Raw genomic sequence first — 20,501 nt, forward strand, 5'->3', positions numbered from 1 at the left:
AAATGAAATTTGCACTTTGAAAAAATTAAAAAAAGAAAAAGGTATGGGAATATTCCCTCACATTTCTCCACAAAATTTCTTCTTAAAAATGTAACAAGCAAAGGGCACAGAGATTGGACCTAGAAAAGCATTTTTTCTCCTGATGATACTCTGTACATTTTACTGTATTTACACTGAAGTAAATGAGCAGAAGGCTGAAGAAATTAAACACTTTCCAGTGCTAAAATCAAAACATAAGCATACAATTTTTTAATTTCAGTATTTTTAAGTACAGAAAGTGGAAACTATGAATATCAAATACAAATTTAAACAAAGCCACTTGTCCTCCCCTAGAATAATCAATGTGAACTACTTATAGAAACTTACAAATTTAAAGTAAAATCAAAACAAAATAAATACTGTACATACACTTTCCCTGCCTGCAGGCAAAAGAGGATGGGAAATACTGTTATGAATTGAAAAAAATGCTCTTAAAGCTGCAGCATCCCATTTCCCAGCCAAATACTTAACACAGTAGTGCGTTTCTGTAAAAAGGAAGACACACATACACCGACCCCTACTGAGCAGACAAGCTAACAGTTTCAGAAACATTAAGAAGGAAAGATAGAAATTAGACTATGAGAGTAGAAAAAGGAGGAAAAGACAAATGGCCAGCAAAACATTACTACAAAACTAGTAAATATAGCCAAGAACTAGCCCCATTTTTGTTTGGTTTTTTTTTTCAAATTCCACGTTTGTTTTTTTTTAAAAAAAAAAAGATTCACCAAAGCATTGGCAGCAATAGACATTTCCCAGCAGAAGTGACAATACATATCAATATAATCTCTTAAAGTGATCCCTTTCATTCCCTTCCCACAGCATGAAACTCTTATGGCTTAATTTATATTAAAAGTAGAAAAAGTCCTTTTTTTTCCAAACAGAAATGCAGCCTATGAAGAACATGCATCTCCTTATCAGTGCTACTTTCATTTCCCATCCACTGCATGACTTATCATTCATACTCTCCCACAAAGAGGGCTACCAGGGTGGTTTTTTGTTGGGTTTATTTTTTGGAAAAATGGATGTTGCAGCTTTTCATCTTGTTTAACAATAAACAGTAAGGCCCTTGGTTCCATTTGTATTTCTTCTGTCAAAGAGTAGTGCTGGGCTCACTCAGCCCCAGAACTACAAACAGCTTTTAATGGTCTGGAAGTATGATGTGAATGACACTCTGGAAAGACACAGGGCTTGGGGGTCGTGGTGGGAGTGTGAAGGGACAGGTGGGCACGTGGAGCTAAAGAGGGCACTAGCCACTGGGTCATTCTAGTTCTGCTTAGTCTCCACAGCTACCAAAAAAGGGGTAGGCAAGATGCCCACCAGCTCTGGCTTTGAAATCCTGCAAAAATTTTCAACACTTGCAACTTTATGGTCTCATGAGTGAAGGTAGCTTATGCCTTAGAGCAAAGCCAAAGTGTCTAAAATGTGGTCATGACACTGCGCTCTCTTACATCTCTACCAAAGGTAACACAAGCACTTCAACCACCAAAAATAAAAAAAATCAAAACCCCAAACCCCCCATGTGATCAGAAAACAATTTTAACTCTCAACATCTAACCCTTCCAAAATTCTCATTAAGAATGGATTTGTGTAGAGTATTATAGGTTGCATAGGTAATCTACCTCAGAGGTCAACAAAGGCTACCCTGTAGCCAGGGTTTATTAGCAAGTATAATAGGAAAAGAAAAGGGAAAGTTGCTGGAAGAATCTTTGATATAGTTTCTAGGTGGTCTTTCCATTTTCATATTTGTTTCTTTTTTTGCAATTATAGGAACATGAGAACTTAAGAGAGTGGGGAAACCCCTACAATATTTCATTTCCTATTGTTCTGCCTACAAAAAAAATTTTTAAAAATTAAATTGAGTTTTATGACAAATGCAAGTTCTCTGACTTTTCAAAAAATATTACCCTTGAAAAAAGTTACCATAGCAGGTGTCATTTGCTGTTGTCCAGCCAGTGTTCCCTACTCCCTCCCTCTTCCACCCCAAGTGAGACAGCAAGGAAAAAAATTGGGCTTTTTCTCTCCACTACAACAACACAAGGTTCAGTCCATCTACAGAAAGACTGGTGCAGAAGTGATTTCAGCTAGAATACAATAAATATATCTCTACATACAAGTACACAAAACAAGTGAGGTCACCACATCCTCTTCATGAGCTACCAGAAGATTTCTTTTTTCTTGTTTGTTGTTTTTCTTTTTCTTTTTTTTTTTAAATACTGCTCAACAAGGCAGTATCTTTTGAATTACTTGTTCTGAGTTGGAACATCAGATTTAACTTCTGCTGGAAGCATGGATATTTGAAGAAAATGGGAATGAACCTCTGCCTGTTGACAGCCTGTGAAGAGACTATTACATAAATTCATGACAGTGGAGAGCCACTCAGAAAAAAAAAATTTTGAAAATTAGAGCAATAGAAAGGATAAAACCAAGAAGAAATAATACATATGGGTCCAGCCATATCTATATTTCAACTGTAAGATACAGATAAATAGCGTGGATGGTCAGAAAAGAGACTTTGTATAAACCAATCACATGTACAAGAAAGCATGCTCTGTATTTGAAAATTCCTTGCTCCAGATTCTATTCTGGCATACTTTTACTTTAGACAAAAATCTGTCTTTAAGGAGAGAGAACTCATTCTTTATTCTGCTCTGAATCTGATTGCTGCACTACACTGGAATTTTCTATCATTAGAAATTGCACAGCCAGCAGGAAGGAAACAGTTTGGTTCAATGTGCTAAAGCTGAAACAGTTCCCAAAGCCTGGCAGACATGAAACTATTTGCTCAAGTTCAAATGAAGAGAAAATTTATATGGGTATATAATTTTAACTAATATTGACAACATAGTTTATTTATTTTACTTACTTTGGTGAGAACATATTAGAAGATAGTTAAAATATTCTCTTTTAACTATTTCCATCTAGAAAACATAGCACCTGAGAACAGCAAGTCCTTATAGTCATTTTCAGCACCTGTAGAATACTTCTTAGCTTATCTTCTGCTTTTTAGAAATCCTTGACTACCTCCATTCCCAATATTCTAAAGGTTGATAACTTGTGTTAAATTTTAAAAAATTAAAAGACTAAAAAGTTGGTTTTGTGAATTATTAATTAGCAAACAAACAAACAAAAAAGTTTAAAAATTCACCCATACAAGACACAGAAGAAGTTAAGTCATCATAATGTAAAAGTTGGGCTGCAAAAACGCTCCTAAACTTTAATTTCCAAGCTTTAGACCAGGTAAAGCTATGAAAGCTACCTGACTTTTTTTTGCAGTGGCACTCTATTTCGATGTTTCTCCATTTAGAAACAGGATAACATAGTGCTAACTGGTTCTGACCCTGCAGCAATAAAGAACACCTGACATCAGAACTATTTCCACAAACTTCTAAATGCATTCATAGTCTAGTCTAAATAAAAATAACTCTGCACAAATATTCTGGAAAATAAAACTGACTTTGTTATTAAACCACAAGAGAAAATTATTCCAGTATAGGATATGGAGGAAGGAAAAATTGGTGTGGAAAATTAAAATCAATTTGATGACTTGGACAGCTATGCAGGAGTATTTTTACTCTTACCAATCAAAAAATTAAAAAACAAACCACAAACCCCAACCAACAATATTGTTGTCATTAGCATATTGACAATTACATTTTGGCTGGACCCTGCAAAATGCCCTTTTTCCAGAATCAAGTAAAAGTATTCCCCTTTCTGCCTTCATCCCCGACCCTCAAAAGTTAAATATTTAATTTTATATTACAGAAAAATACAAATTTTAAATCAAAATTATTTACAATAATTCAGAATTGGCATTTGCTATCAGCTCTGTATGAAGCCTGACACAAATGGTCATTCTGATACCAGTAAGCTACTTAAATGCTTATATATATGGACCAGTTAAGACTTTTAATTTGCTGTCTTGCCCAGCTTTGAAAGCAGCACACATTCTCCTGCTTTCATGACTCCTCAGTAAAATGTGTTTAAGGTACAATAACAATACTTTAATGCTTCTTCCATGCTACATTAAGTAAAATGCCAAATCTTTTAACTGCAATGTGTATCTTACGAGTTATTTGAGAGCAACTGTTCTGAAGAAACATTTATCTTAACTGATGCCCCCGTTCCTCCAAAAGATATATTGGGTCCTCCTCCTTTGTACCAACTCTTAAATAACTAGTACAAATACAATTTCAGAGAGTCTTTTTACAGAAGAAAATCATCACAGACAGATCATCAGGAGGAAAATATGAACTCAGATTTGGAGGAAAGAGGTGCAGTTTAAAACAAGTTAGCTACTGGACCAACATAAGAAAATTGTTCTGTCTTTAGGAGTCTCTTCTAGTCCATTAAATAAATAAATCTGATATTAAAAAGGACAGGTCAAAAAATAATCAAGCTGGCAGAGAATATGCAACTTGCAAGTCAACAGAAGCCCAGCCAATAGCTTACAAAAAGCAGGAAAAAAATAATAAGATTCCTTATGCCTTAATTTAAAAAATAATTAATAATGCATCTCACCCCTATTTAAGACTATAACCTGAATATCAAATTTAGGAGTCCAGACTAATCACAATTAATGTGGCTCTCCACTGCACCAAACACACATTATCAAAACAATTTAAAACGTTCACATTATTAAATCTAAATTAATACCCCCCCCAAGAAAAAGTCTTCCAAATAAATAGTTTCTTAAATGAATTTTAAAGTTGTGAAAAATCTATCAGAAATAAATTATTGATAAACCACCTTCATCATCTTCCCCTCATTAATTTAGGTCAGAAACTACCAGCAACAAATGATATTCAAGCCCTGATGAGAGACTATTTCTCACAGTCCGTGTCTCTCTGAAGATTTCCCCGTTCCCGTATGGTTATTGCTGAGCAGGTGTGGCACAGTGAAAATGCAGCATTGGGTTGGGTTTTTTTTTGTGTGGGTTTTCTTTTTTCCTTTTTTTTTTTTTTTCTTTTTCTTTCTTTCTTTTGTTCATCAGGCAGTGTTTTCTATGGTACATGCAAGTCTGCTTCAAGCAGAGGAATAACAGCAGCTCCAGGCTCTGTTGCCCCCAATACTGGTCTGTGTAGGAAAGACAGCAGTAGTACAAGTAGCAGCTACATTAAACAAAGAAGCGTGCATGGCCATTCCGGTTCAGCTTCAGGATCTTCCCAAGGCGCTGTTTAGCAGTTGCCATTCCTTTCTTTGGACGTTTGCCTGAAAAACCCAAGCAAGGACTTCAGTCAGGAATTTCAGGATGAATTTTAATTGTTGTAGAACAATGGTGAAACCCAGCTTTCAAGCTGAAGCAAGCAAAATTTTCACCAGAATCAGTTTGAAAAGCAAACAGGGAACCAGAATAGTTAAAAAGAACACCTCCAGGAACTCTTTTCCCTGAATCTGGCTAGAATTATCATAAATAAAATGAGTGTATTATTGCTATCAGCTCTGTATGAAGCCTGACACAAATGGTCATTCTGATACCAGTAAGATACTTAAATGCTTATATATATGGACCAGTTAAGACTTTTAATATTTACAAATTTACAAAAAATATTTACAAACATTTCCAGTCTAGGAAGTGCTGCGGGTGTAGCAGGGGAGAATTTAAACTGAGCTTCCTGAATTTTACTCAAGTTATTCTAAAGCAAATTACAGAATATAAACCAGAAACTAAAACCTACACAGTATGCTCATCAGACTATTTCTGAAGTGTTAAGAGTTTCTAAACTTTCATTTTAATAAGCTAATCTGATTCAGGCCAGTTAGATCTCTCTTAATTCCGCCTCCCCATATTCTGTTACAAAATTTCAGCGTCCACAGCATGCTCACTTGTTATTTTTCCTCAAGGTCTGATCCTGTCCTTCACTCAGTTTCTGCATTTAGTCTTTTACTTCCCTCCCCCGGCCCGCTTTGGCAAGGGGATGGAGATGAGCATTACCTTTTGTTGCCTGGTTGCTGATGGGGGGTGGATTTGATGCTGGCCTCTTTGTGGGGTGCAGTGGTACAGACAAGGACGTTTCACCATAGGGCCTGTCAGGGCTAAGGCTGCCATCACTCAGCTGACATTCTGCTTGCATCAGGCTGGAGTCTCGTGTGTATTTGCCATGCTGAAAACTCAAGCTGTTGCTGTGGACTATGCTTCTGTTTTCCTGAACCTTAAGACTGGCTTCTGATGCACCCTCCTTCTTGATATATTTTTGAGTTTTAATTGCATCCTAGTATGGAAATGAGAAGAAAAGATGTACAGTTAGTACCTCCTGGCTACAGGTTCACTCCAGTTTTCCCAATTATACAACTGTGTCTTTGAAACAGGTATTTTAGTTCCACCAGTATCTGGCCATTTTATCAGTCCATCATTTCTTTTAGAATAGATACCTCTTAAAGATAACATGCAACATAGTCTCTGTGCAAGCTTTTCCATGTGCACCTAAGGGCAGTGCTACAGTTTAAGTACACATACCAAGGTACTCAATTCCTCCACTTCTTGTTTTCAGTTTGCAGCGTGCAAAACAAATGCAACTGGTTCTAGATTAAACTGGCCCTACAACAAGCCATACCATAATCACTAACTACTTTAACAGGTAACTTGTTTTCAATATCCAGCTGATGAAAGAATAAATACTAAATTGGGAATTACAAACTGCAAAGGAGCACCATGCAGTCAAATAGTCTTACAAAGTAAACACCACAAATAACACAGTTAAAAACAGTGCTATTTAACAGCTGTAATTTTGCAACTTTAGTTGTTCTAGTTATTATTCTAGTACTTCTAATACAGACAAGTTCAGAAACACTAAAAAAGTTCACAGTGTAGAAAAGCTCAGAGTCTCAGTGTAAGGCACACAACCTTTCCTTCCTTGCTGGATTCCATTTGGACATCAAAAAACAAAAATATTCCTACCTGCTAGCTGTTGAAAGCTACCAGTTTAGTAGTACCAATTTCCTAAGCAAGTATTTTTACTATACATACTATCAACATGTTCCACTTGTTCTGATGTTCTGGTTGGGAATAACAATGAATAAACAAAGTGCTTCCCCAGTTAGAATATAAATTCACACATTTTTAATGCAGTATTTTTTATTTTTCAAGATATTGCCCTGAGCACCTTAATGTTAGGCACTATGAGAGAAAGAATTTGAAAGGAAAAAAACCCAAAACAACAGTGAAAAAATCCATCACAAAAATAACCCAGTTGCCAGAACCAGAAGTATCTGTCAGATACACAGTGTTTAGAGACCAGCCCACCAGGCCCTCTGTACTTACAATTTCATGATCTCTTCTCCTATAAAAATGTGTTCCATATATTCTAAGTATTGCTTTACCTGAGGGGTAATCCTTGAAGCATCATTCAGGTGTCTAGTCCATGCTGAAGTTCCCAAGTCTCCTTCCTCCTCCTTCACAGACCTACCTAAAGAGATGTTCAACAAGTTGAAATTTTAATACTTTCAATCTAGCCACAACTTTCCCATTCTTGTAAGTATGCCACACAACTTTTAGATGGAAATATTTAGAAGGGGTATTCTGATGATAAGCTAAGTTTGCTCCAGTTTTCAGAAGTAATATTTACTTTTCATAGAAAAAAACAACAACAAAGCAAAACCACAAAATATGCCTTTTTAAATGTCAGTCTGATTTATTTAAAAGCTACTAATCTAATAACTACAAATCTAAAAATGTAACTTAAAGTTCTGAATATTGTTCCAAAAGCAGGGAGCAGCAGTTCCTCAGTTCAGATACCTACCACATTCCATGGTTTTGTGGCTCTGAGATGGCTGTCTGTCTTTATGCCGGCTCCTGGGGTAGCTTCTGTGTTCCTGAAGAGAGGTTCTTTTATTTGTGCAGTCTGTGCTTTGAGTATGACCTGGTAAACATGTAGTATAGTGCAATCCTGCCATAGAAAGCATGCCCTGAATAGCTTCTTCTTCTGTACTTGTCGAGGTAGGACATTCCCTAGGAAAATCAAGGGAGTAGTGAGCAGTTCAAAACAGAACTCTTTGAAGGACTGATTTTTACATTGCTATAAAGGAGAACCATAAATACATGCTAAAAGATCTAACAGTTCATAAAAAATGCCCACAATGTGCTTACTTTTTACTGGGAGTTTCATTTCTGGATGGCTTCTGGGTATTTTGACAAAGGTCTCTTGTGACCTTAGATTCCTCTTTGAAATTTGATGTTACTTCCTGCTTCTCTTCATCACCTGAGCTTTCTGACTCCTCTGTGGAGGAATCCTTCTGCTGAAACAAGAGGAAACAGTATACAGAACAGTCACCAGACCTCCCAAGTGGAGAACTCTACTGATGCCTTATGTTGTAGCTCTTATAGTTTTCAGATTCTCTATTGCTTTAGTGTGTAGTTCTGAGCTTCATATTAAGGTTGGTAAGCTCTCTCCACAGAGTAGAGAGACAAAATAATTCCTTTCCTAGCTTGGGACCAAGGACAAATGATCCAAATTCCATGCCCAAGAGCATGAACAATGTGGACTGAAGGGAGAAAAACAAGCAGGATGGGACTTCATAAGCTAAAGCTATAATTGGACAATTAACTCCAATATGCAAATGGACCAGAACTTATCAAAGTGTGAGATCCTGTGACTGGTTGTCCATTTTGTTACCATTTTTGGGTTCATCTTGGATGTAGCCCTGGCTGGGCTCTTGTGCTGCCCAAGGCAGGTCTATTGATGCCTTTTAATAAATACCTACTTTATTCATTTAGCTCTGTCTAGCCTCTGTTCTAGGTCAGCCTTCACAAGGCATCACTACCTTAATTCATGCTAAGTGAAGAATTCAAAAACTTCAAGGTCCAACTGTTTTTATACTTAGAGTATCCAGAATGCAGTAATCTGAATATAGCAGCTGAGATGCTACACATCCAAATTTTGTAATACTGATAAGTGCATGTTCCACAATACAGAAAGCATCTCCAAAATCCATTTTTTACAAAGCACCTTACATATTACACCATACACAAATCACTGCATTCTCTTTAATGAGAGCATTAATTATTCTTATCTTCAATATTCAAAGTACAGGGTAAAACTACAGAAGTATGGTTCCAAGCAGCAGACAGAATTGATGCCTATTATATATAACAGGACACATTCTGCCCCACAAAACTGCTTCTGGTTCCTGCTCTCACAAAATAGAACTTTCAACAGCAACACCTCTGATGAATGACAGATGCTCCCAGGTAAATGCAGAGGACAGCAGGAAGAGAGACACAACAGCTGTTGCCTCTCTTACAGAGGCACAGCCTCATTTCATGAATGAAAGAGCTTTTCAGCTCCTGCTGAGATTACAGCTTGTATGGGCAGGAGCTTCTCAAAGGTGGAGCAACCATATGTGACTCAATATGCCTTTACAGGAAGCAAGGGCTACAGTACATATGTTCCATCTTGGTAATTCAGACTAATCTATTTTCAACAAGTACAGAGAACATCACTTTTTTTTTTCTCAAGCCAAGGAATATATGTGACACTCAACAGAGGTTTTGAAAACAGAAGATCAGAACATTCATAATGCTTAAAGACTGAGACCATTATCCCCACCATCAAAAACAGAACTGGAATGAATGAAGTGCATTTTACCACCAAGAGGTATTTTTATACAATAGTTTCATTCACATGAGCAGCTTCCTAAAATTAAAAAGCAGGAAAATATGGAAAAAACTAAGAGAGTAAGTATAGCATAAATACAAAACATTCACTCATTTACAAAGTCACACAAAACTGCCTATATTCTCCTGCAAAGATGAAATATGTCACTTCTGAGTAACCACTTAATCTATGTCTTAGAAAAGGAAACCTGAGCCAAAGCTGCTGGCAATGCAGTTTAGGAAACCAGAAGAAACCACGCCATGAAGGTTCCTATCACTTACTCCAACACTTAGATTAGGTAATGATGAAAGACAGCAAGTATAAAAAAAAAATCTTGACCACTGTGGAAAAAGTAGGAATATGAAGACTTCTTGTAAAGTCATATAACAGGCTAACAACTGAAAGAAAGACCAAGGCATTAGCCTTCCAGAAGCATGAAACAAAAATGTCAGGTAAGCACTTCACCTTACTGATAACCAATAAAAATTTAAATTACCAAGTACAAACCCAATTTGCAAACAAACAAAAAAAAAAGTATTTATAGACACATCTACACATCTCTTAATTATAGAAGTTGTATTAAAAATGTGTTTGTAAATATCTACACATATGTGTGCATTCATACTTCATTTAATTCTGAAGAAACCACCACAATCTAGACCCTCAAATGAAGGACTCCCATCTATTTCCAGCAGTCCAAAATCCCTTCAGGTCATTTGTAAAACTGAACACCTGTAAGATGGTTTCCTATTAACTGTGCTCTAAAAGAAAACTGTGTGGTAGATACTCATAATTCAAATTAAGAAATAAATAAAGCAACTAGGACCTGACTTTGCTTGTTCCAGAGCAGGGCTCATCCTCGGCCAACCCCACCTCAATGACAAACAAGATGAAATTTGGCAAGATAGCATATCTTATCTTTTTTCTCATCGCTAGAATAAAGAATGAAGCAGCAGATTTTTGTGATATTAATCTGAACAAGAACTACATACTTTGGTATTGCTGCTTTAACACAAACTTTGACCAGACAAATAGGAAGTATGTGAGCAAAATTATATTCAATTGCTTCATTAATTTCTGAGACTTTTTTTATATGTACCTGTGTAGTGCAATCAGGCTCAGATTCTTCTGAATCAGAAATATCAGAGTACTCTGAGGATCCATTCCTGAGTTCTGATTTCACACTTTCAAAGAACACTGCAAAGATTAAAATATAAGGCACAACATTAACTATGTTAATATTTAACAATTATTTTTGAAGTAAACCCTAAGAAACACATATTTTGTTTTTAACAGTCTGTAAACAAAGGCAAATGCACACACTGATCTGGTTCACAAGTTTGCTTAGGACAACAGTGAGTTTTCTACTGCTGACCAATAGACTCCTCAAGCAATTGAGCAGATGAAGACAGGAAAAAACAGTTTATATTTCTTCCTTCCCAAAGGGCACTCACTTGAGAGATGGCACTTGGGCAGTTTCTGGCTTTTTGTATAGGCTGGAGTCAGAGCAGTTCTCACCACCATGTACCCTTAAAAGACTGCATTTGTCCCAAGGAACCACAAGCAGGAAACACATTGCTAAGTGTTTGGATTCCAGGGCTCAAGGCCAGGAATGAGCTGTATGTATACCTGGGTCAAGGCTGCTGGCAAAAATTTTGACTAAGTACAAATTTGTTAAAGATGACAATGTGCAGTTCAGGTAGCATAAGTTTTTTGGAGAAAAGCAAAATAGAGTAAAAAAAAAGAATGACTGTGTGTCAAGAAAATAGGGTCTAAAGAAAGAAGCATGCCTTTAAAAGCGTTTATAGTTTCATACAAAACAATGCTGAAAGCAAAGCTGCACAAATCAGAAATTAACTCTAGAATGAAGACAAGTAAAATTGAAATGTTGGTTTGCTTTCAGCATAGTTTTATGTGAAATCACATGAAAGAACACAATTCTTCCTAACTATAATTATGCAAGCATAAAGGATGTACCTGTAACTATGTATACACTGCAATTCTAGTTGAGATTTGCTCCTATTGAAGATTGTGGCAAAGATCACAATTAGGCATCAAATATATTTGAAGGGATATTATTGATTTCTAAACTCTGCACAGTGATAATTAGTTTTAGAGTCAGAAGAGATGAGATTTGTCATCAGAAAGTGAGTAAATTGAACAGTTGGGACCAAAAGCTAGAGAAGACAAACTAAACTTAAGAGAGCATTAGGAAGAACCATGAGGAATATCCCAGCACATTAAATGAGCAACACCACTGTATAGGAAATAAAGCTCTATAAAGTAGTTCTCAACATATAACAATAAATTAATGCTTTTAATTACTGCAGCTCAAAACAACCCAAGGGATTTCTGACTATAACTCATGCCCTTGGGTCATTTCAAAAGGCAAATAAGATTCTAGGATAAGCAAGAGCATGAACAACACAGGAAACACAATTTTAGAGATCAAAAGAACTTTTCTTTAGACTACTACCTTTTCTAAGAAGCTATATTGCTCTGTATGCCTCCAGAGACAAGGAGGAATATTCCCCAAATTGGGTGAATGAGAGTAGTCATTATCTGTGAGATCAGGCTAAGACACTGTGAATTAAGAAAGATCTCAAACCACTTTCCCTTCATTCACACCAAGTATCTTGCTCAATTAAGGATAGCACTTGATCTTTGTCCCTCTGCTAACACTGGGTCACCATTTAAAACCAGGATCTTGGCATGACACACAAAGCTAGATAGAGCTTGATCTGTTTAAATGCATCTGTCTGTGGACATTCCTCTTGGCCTCAATCCCAGTAAGAACTACCAAAGCTGGCAGCTGTTCTAGGAACAGGTAGTTCCTCTTCCAGAATTCTCTGCAGACAATTTTCTGCTTTCCCCTCTCTTTCTAGAGTCTCAGTTAAGGTAAAATAATCACACATAACACACACTCAGGGAAGTCTGAAGACACTCAATATTCAATTATAAATATCAGGATTAGTCCTGAGTGCTCAATTTTTGGAAGAACAATCTCAACATTCATTTCTAGTTCTAAGTACATTTAATACATTTGGATACTCACTGCCATATTCATTCTGTATCAAATAAGAGCAATAATTTTGAAGAAAAGTTACCATTTCTCTGTATGATTTAATCTTTGATTCAAGTGCAAAATTTAGTTTGATTTAGTTTAATTTTGGAAGTGGAAAACCACTACAGTAACCTTCACCCAACAAGCTGTTTGCCCTGTTTGAAGAATACCCAAGAGAGACTTCTCTCATGAGCGGGTTTTTAAATACTGTCCTGTGTGACATATGGAAGCACAGTCAACAGGGATTAGAGTGTGCCTTGTTAATGAAAATAATTCAATATTTTATTCAGGCTGACAGGAGAGTCAAATGGTATGGTCTGTTGTGCAGGAAACTCAGAGAACTGGAAGTCTCCAGAGAAGTCTTATCATCTTCTAAGTGTTGACTTCAGTTTTGTAACAGACACCTTCTGAGCTCTTTTAAGCTCTACTGTGAGTGGATGTGACTTTTCATTAAGCAGGGAGCTGAACAGCTATGTCAAGGACTAATTCTATCTGCATACAGGTAAGAGCTATTGAAAACAGGCATTGGCAACAGGCATTCATTATCAATACTTTACTAATACACTGTGTGATCATCGCTGCTGAACGCTTGGCAGGAGGCTACCAAAAGACCACTAAAGATTAGTTCCCAGTAAAGGGTGGTTTAAAGCACTGGAAACTGGAATGAAAGTGTTTTACAGATAACCTAAGTTCTTTCCTACCTTGCAGATTACAAAGGTCGAATGTATAAGATTTTACTAATGTTAAATTATGTCTTTTCACTTGTATGGAATAAAGCAATTAATTAGTAAAACATACAAAATTGTATGATCAACTATGAAATTGCCAGGTTTAAAATTGGCTGTGTATTATGATCTTTCATTCTCTACACTGAAATGACATGATGAGCTGCTCACAATGAGGTATATTTTGGTTTTAAAAACAAAATCCAATCAGCATTCTCACATTATGAAGCAGACCTAGAGTAACAAATACTCACCCAGAACACCAATTAAATCTCCACTGTGAAAAATGCCTCTCTGTAGCATTCAAGACAGCACTAACATAAAAAGGTGAGTTTTACTCTTCATCTCTATCCTGTTAGCTTCTTCAGTAGACAAATATTTAAGAAATGTTTCTAATACTACTGCTCTGATTTATTTCTTTATCGTCTATATACTCAGTCAGACAGAGTATATTACAAACGGTAGTTAGACCCTCATTGAGACCCTCAAAATGCTCAACTGATAGGATTGGAGACAATCTTACTGTTCAGTGGTTTCTGGGCATCTGCATTCCCTTCTCCTTCAATTCCTGAGGGCTGCTCCTCTACCTTCACAGCTGTCTTTTTTGACCTTGTCCTGTCATCTTCATCTTCACTGTCTGCTGTGTAAAGACTTCGATCTGTAAATGGACGTCTCTCATCTCTTCTCACAAGGGAAAAAAAAAAAGTCAGTTTTTACTCTTAAAAACCTGAAGCAACCATTTTCCTTCCATTATTCACAACACACTCTCAAGATGTAGCAGTAATATTCTCTTATGCTCATCTCTTAATTCTGAATTGTAGGTATTCTCATTTACTTCCTATACAACTGTCATTTCCATAAAGATACAAAATTTAACACCAGAGTACTATTAATGAGAAGCTCTCTTAAGAAAAGATACAAAACAACTTGTTCTACTTTGAAGCATTCCCTTCAGTACAGACCCCACTGAGCATGTGAATTAAATGCTGTAACAAAGGAACATGCTAAGAATCCTTCCTCTTCACTTCCTAACTGTGGCTCCACTAGGGGACAGCAGACACAGACACTCCTTCAGTATTCCTAACCAGACTCTTACGGGTAAGATCTTAAGAGATCTACAAATAGATATATTAACAATTATCATACTCTAAGACCATAATGACCAGGAAAGTGTTCACAAGCAATCCTTTATACCTAATTATTCTTCCATTTGACAGCAGAAGGCGAAGATCATTGTCTTTTGTTCTCCATTCAGGTACTGTAGAAGAGGGCTGAAAGGGCTTGTTAAACCTCCCATTCAGTTTTGAGCTTGTGATATCCTAAAGAAGTAAAAGCAATTTTGCTTATTATTTCTTCCTATGAACTCAATTGTTTTTTCTGCACTCCATAAAAGATTAAATTCACTACTAGGATGGTTACCACACAGATAACCAACTGAAAAAAGCTCAGACAAAGCATGTTTGGATGTAAAGAACTTCAGGAGATGACTGCACCTTCTCCCTCCTTGAATCATCTATACTCTCCTGAAGCACCTGAAACAAATACAACTTTCCTATAATACTCCTTTTATGCTTCCTTTGGAGAAATACCAATACACTCAGGCAAGCCAGAAGCCGGGCTTGGAACTGCTACAGCCACTCCTGGATTGGGTATGTGCTCCCTGATATTAATGTCTCAGAACTGATTTAAAGGACAGCAAAATATCAATAATGGAAAGTAACTTGCCTTAAGCAGAACTTTCTTAGCTCAAAGCAATTTACATTTGACATAAACTCTGAAACAATCTATCCATACCTCATATGACAAAGTTCTAGTCTGTATTCTTATGCATCTTAAAACCATTTTCTTTTCAACAGAGATTAGAAAGCTACTCTGGTTTTGTTTTTCCTTGCACGTAACTCAGTACTTGCCTCTTCCCATGGTGACATCTCCAGCCTTTTCAGTACCTCCCTAGTGTGAAGTTCCAGGATGTCCAGATTAGAAGGAGTTTTGGTAGCATGGTCTCGCAGCTTCCTCACCCTTCGTCTGGAGTGGTGAGGGGAAGCTGTTTCATGTGAAGATCGTGAAGTTGGAGACACACCAAGAATTCCCTGAGTTTTAATTAATTTGCTGTTTTCCTCCTGTAATTAAAAGCACTCTTCAGAATAGTCTCACAGGAATAAATCCACATATTTAAGTACTACTTCTTATTCATCTAATTAAATGTAAATTATGTAAGGAAAATGGTTAAACATTTTAGAGAAATAACTACATGTTTCACTCGGATTTGATGTACAAAGTTTAGTTCTACTGCACCTTTTTTTCATTTAAAGCTTTTATGCTATTCCAGAAGAGTAGTGCCACCAAAACACATGATTTTATTCAGGAAGGCAGCACAGGGTAGACATGTATTGTACACAACAGATCTCATTCCCTCAGACCCATTCTCTTCACATGGAAATACAACAGTTTTTCAAGAATCAATAACCACTAAAGAATAAAGGAGCAAAACGCTGGTATGGGAAAGCAACAACAACAAAAACAAACAGGAAAAAAAAAAAAAGGGAAAACTCTCCCCCACTGAGTATTACACACAGGAGTGAGCAAAAGAGGTGACAACTGGACCAGAACTAACAAGTAGATAGGAGAATGGAATATGCACAGAATATCAAATTAAAGTCTTTAACAACACATTAAAAATAATTTTTTAAGTAGTTATAAGTAACTACATTTTAGAAATGCTAAACTATGCTAAACTGCAAATAGTTTCACCATTAAAATCTAAAAGTCAACAAAAATACACAAGTATAATAACAATAATAATAATACTATCCATTTTCTTTATCTGAAATACCCATAGCTTAGTATTCCAAACAGTTTCCTTCTTGATGTTCCATTATTAAATGAATGGTAAATAAATAAAAGGTGAATATGGTCACCCAGAAGCATAACTTTGATGGAGCTGCCTGACTCAAAGATTTATTTTCTGATGACTTACATAGGGCTGCCTCTGTTCTTACCTCTACAGAACGAATCACTTTAGAGAGCTCTTTGATGAGATGCCCAGGCCTAATGTTGTCTGGAATTTCAAAGGCATGTTCTGTTACAAGCTGTATGCAAAGGGAGAAGAAAAGATACTTAGTTTTGGGGTTTTTTTTTTCCAGATAAAAGCAGAAATAATATGAAATAAACAAAACTACAAGGGAAAAAATAAAGGTAAAATAAACACCAGATTCATTTCTGTAATAATGACCACAAACTGCCAGGACTGATGTACACATGCAGCAGCTTCCAGTCCAAGCTTTAGAAGCCAGCAGATATTCCTCAGTGTCTCCAAGATTCCAAAGAAGAGGTAACAGAAAGCCATATTGACAACCACTTTTTTTTTTTTTAATCCTCAGTACAGTAATCATCTTTTTTCCCTTTATCATGGTCAGTATAGAGCAATATTTTGACATTCATTCAAGTCATGACTTTAAAAACACAATAATACTATGGGAATTTCACCCTGACAAAGATTTAATCTCAAGAATAATCATGAGTAACTAAGATGCAGATTTTTAGACATCTTCCTGATATCCAATTCTTAAAAATTACTTTCTTAGCTTTTTTTAAAATCTAGCAGGTTGGAAAACACAACTCAGGAAAAAACCCCTATTCCTTATAAAAAATGTAGGAAGTTGTAAGAGTTTATGTTCCCTTTAATCCTCTGAAACTATATCAGAGACAGATTTCATATATATACACACACAACAAAAGTCCAAACACTCTATAGTTAGATCCAGCAAAAAATATTTTGTATGTAGTTTAAATGTCCATTTAGAATACTTTTAGTTAGAATTAAACAGATAAAACATCCCTTAACCCACAGGCTAGAATGACTGCCTTGAATTCCTGTAATCAACTACTTAAATGGAAAAACATCTCAAACACTTTCAGCTACCCACATTTCAAAAATGAGATTCAGAAGTAAAATGATTGCTAGAAGCAATTCAATACTGTATGCGCATTTCATTGAACCTGGCTTCCTCTCAGTTATTACAACAAATGCTTTCTCCCCATCCCAAAAAAACTCAACACCAACATATAATCATGATATGATTATTCATTTCAGTGCCTCTAATTCTAAGGGAAGATTAAATCAGATGCTATTATTTACCATTGTTCATTCTTTGAATGTATCACACCTCTACACATTCACTCTGGAGAAAACAGCAGCTCTTTCACTAAGCTGTATAATTTCTCCATCAAGTTATTGGTCATTTTAGGACCATTCAATCCTTCCTACTTCATGTCTCAAAAGATGATGAGTTTGAAATTCTCTAGAAAATGGCACAAACCAATTCTCTAAGATGATTCACCTATGTGGAAAAGACATACTCCATGACACAAATGTGAAAGCTCATGAGAGGGGTTCTCATTTGAGGAGCATGTATTTGCCATTTTTCAGGAACTGTCTGAAATCCTCAGCATGAGCAACTCAAACTGCAATGCACAAAGCTCCTCCTGCCCACAACTCTACACGTGGTCTGCTGCAGAGCAGGACTGGCTCAAGGATGAAGCAGCAGCCAGAGAAGATGGGTGTAAGGTATGAAACATGATAGCTGGTGGACAGCAGACAACACTGAGGCTGAATCACTGATGCTCTGCACTTCCCTCACAATGGGTGTGTCTGTTCATCCAGTGGTTTAGGAATACTCAAAGGTCTCATTAATAAGCATTCAGAATGCAGCAAGCGCAATTGATTTTTCTTCCACAGAGAAGGAGACAATGTACCACATTCCACATGAATCAAAATACTCAATGACCTACTAGGCAGTACACAAATGCAACAAAACTACACTATAGCAATCTAGAAAAAAGGAATGCTAATCCAATTTCAAATCAACATAAGGATTTATATAGGCTGTGTTTGATCTCAGTTCAATAGCCTGATCGCTTGGCTTGCTTATTATCCACGCCACAGATGCAAAGATGGCTTGGATTCACATGTGGTTCAAGAGCTTAGGCCCAACATCCCATAAACACTGCGACATTGCTTGCTAAAAGCCTTCAACCAGAACAGCAGAGACCAAGAGACACTGGAGAACCAGCTCAGAGGTCCAGCAGATTTTCATCTGGGATCAGTAATGCTACACAGGCTGGACCCCAGCACATTCCACACATAAAAACCACCTCTGCATTTGCACCTCCTGTTCAGTTCCACGGAGCTCAGACTGTTGGATGCAGCTCAGTGCAATTACCATACATAATATCATACATATGTGTTGCATGCTAAGTTCTCTTACAAATAGAATTTGAGGGCAAAAAGAGCAGAGAGATCTCAAAGAGCCAGTTCAAGTCTGGCTTGCAACAAGGCCATATCACAAGCAACAACAAACTAGAACTAATACCCTCAGTCAGAACCAAACTGCCTGTCAGTGAACAGCACTTTCCAGGAGCACTCATTCCAAGAGGGTTTATTAGCGCAGGCACATGAAAAAAACACATGGAGTTAGGCCAGATCCAGCTCTGTGCCAAAACAAGCCTTCCTGGAGAAAAGAGCACCAGCAAAGCCAGCACCGATGGCATACTTATGATTTTACAAGAGTCAATCAATGTTGAGCAAGGAGAGTATTCAACTGAAGTTAGTAGTCCTCAATCTGAATCTAAACTGACTCTTCATAAGGTGTAGCTGAAATGTGCTTTCCACACCACTGAGATAAATGGAAAATGAAAAATACCATGGCATTCCATCCCTCCACTGCCTCAGACGAGGCTTAATTGACTGTATAAACACATTTCTCAGAAAATTCCCCACCTTATCGCCTCTGGTATTCTTGTCCTTTCCTAAGGTAATGCAAGATTCTACCTCAGTCAGCTGTAATACTTGAGCTTATTAAATGGCCTAATAGACTTGGAATAATCATGGAATCATGATTATTGGAATGCAAATCTTGATCAGTCTTGATGCCAAAATCCAATATAAACTTCACCCTAGCCATGGAAACATCAGTTTTTATTTTTTATGAAGTTTATAGGTCATAGCGTTGTTCAGTGACTAATCATGGAATATAAAATTGTCATTATGATTCCTCCCCAAATCAGCAGTATATACTTTCAATAGACTATTTCAGTACTCATTAACAGATAAAAATAATCTTAAACTTTAAAAGGGCATAGATCTTCACTTAGTTTTAAATCAAAACAGAGCTCACAAAAACAGCAAACAAAATCACTTATACGTACTTCTTTTTTCATCCATAATTTTAAAGCAGTAAGTAAAGCCTTCACTCCTTGCACTAAATAGCTTGGAGGCTGGAAACCATCTTCCCTCAGTTCTAAAAAGAATACAGAAACCAATTTAGAAACACATCAAGACAGAAAATAGAATGATACCTATCCTTCAGCCAATAAAGTTGCCATTGTACAACAGCATAGTAAAGGAAAAATTGTGCAAGCAAATGAAACATGGCATGCTGCATTTATGTGCATACTGTAACAAGAATGACCATGAAAAAAACAAATCCAACCCAAGAGTGATTCTACATAAAATCTTCTTTTTTTAAACTTATTCTTGTATGAATTAGGGTTAGACATCCTAAAGGGCATTTAGGGAAAAAGAAACCAGATCTAAGAAACAGAAAAAAAATAACATATTTCAAGAAAGAAATCACTTTTATTTCATTAAGAAATATTTTAGTCAAAGGGAACCAGCAGGATGTGGGATGTATCTCTAAATTAGAATTTGCATTGCTTATCTCCATACATATGCAAATGGCTCACACTAGCATACTTCCACTTCCCAAACATTTTTTGTCACCCTTCCAATTATCACAGTTCTCCCTTACATGGCTTACATTATTTTTACTCCCAAAATCAAAGGGACAGGGGGTGGAAACCACTCTGCTTCAGAACCTTCTCTTCTTAGGGAAGTTGGTGTTCCCAACTGACTGCAATTCTTTTTCATTCTCTCTTTTGCTTCATAGGGGTAAAAAAAAGAAGGGAAAAGACAAATCCTCCATAAACAGCCAAAAGTAGATTGAAACCTCTCCTCATGTTCCTGACAAATATTTCCACTTGTCAATAGCAAATGGATCAACACTAGAACCATTTGGCTCATTT

The 20,501-nt window shown here is 36.6% G+C and overlaps 1 protein-coding gene across 1 annotated transcript in view; it reads right to left on the reverse strand.

Annotated features, from left to right (window-relative positions):
• Positions 1–226: 226 nt before the first annotated feature.
• Positions 227–20,501, reverse strand: part of KDM7A (lysine demethylase 7A) — a 61,122-nt gene continuing 40,847 nt past the window's right edge. The window contains exons 10-20 of the mRNA XM_084206530.1: positions 19,626–19,717; positions 16,418–16,507; positions 15,329–15,538; positions 14,613–14,737; positions 13,942–14,099; positions 10,729–10,826; positions 8,123–8,271; positions 7,772–7,984; positions 7,357–7,438; positions 5,972–6,248; positions 227–5,247 (exon numbers count right to left, since the gene is read on the reverse strand). Of these exons, the coding sequence (XP_084062656.1) occupies positions 5,153–5,247; positions 5,972–6,248; positions 7,357–7,438; positions 7,772–7,984; positions 8,123–8,271; positions 10,729–10,826; positions 13,942–14,099; positions 14,613–14,737; positions 15,329–15,538; positions 16,418–16,507; positions 19,626–19,717 (1,589 nt within the window). The 3' untranslated portion in view covers positions 227–5,152. The remainder of the gene's footprint in view (positions 5,248–5,971; positions 6,249–7,356; positions 7,439–7,771; positions 7,985–8,122; positions 8,272–10,728; positions 10,827–13,941; positions 14,100–14,612; positions 14,738–15,328; positions 15,539–16,417; positions 16,508–19,625; positions 19,718–20,501) is intronic.

Source organism: Fringilla coelebs (genome assembly GCF_963513975.1).
Source record: "Fringilla coelebs genome assembly, chromosome: 5".
Lineage (NCBI taxonomy): Eukaryota > Metazoa > Chordata > Aves > Passeriformes > Fringillidae > Fringilla > Fringilla coelebs.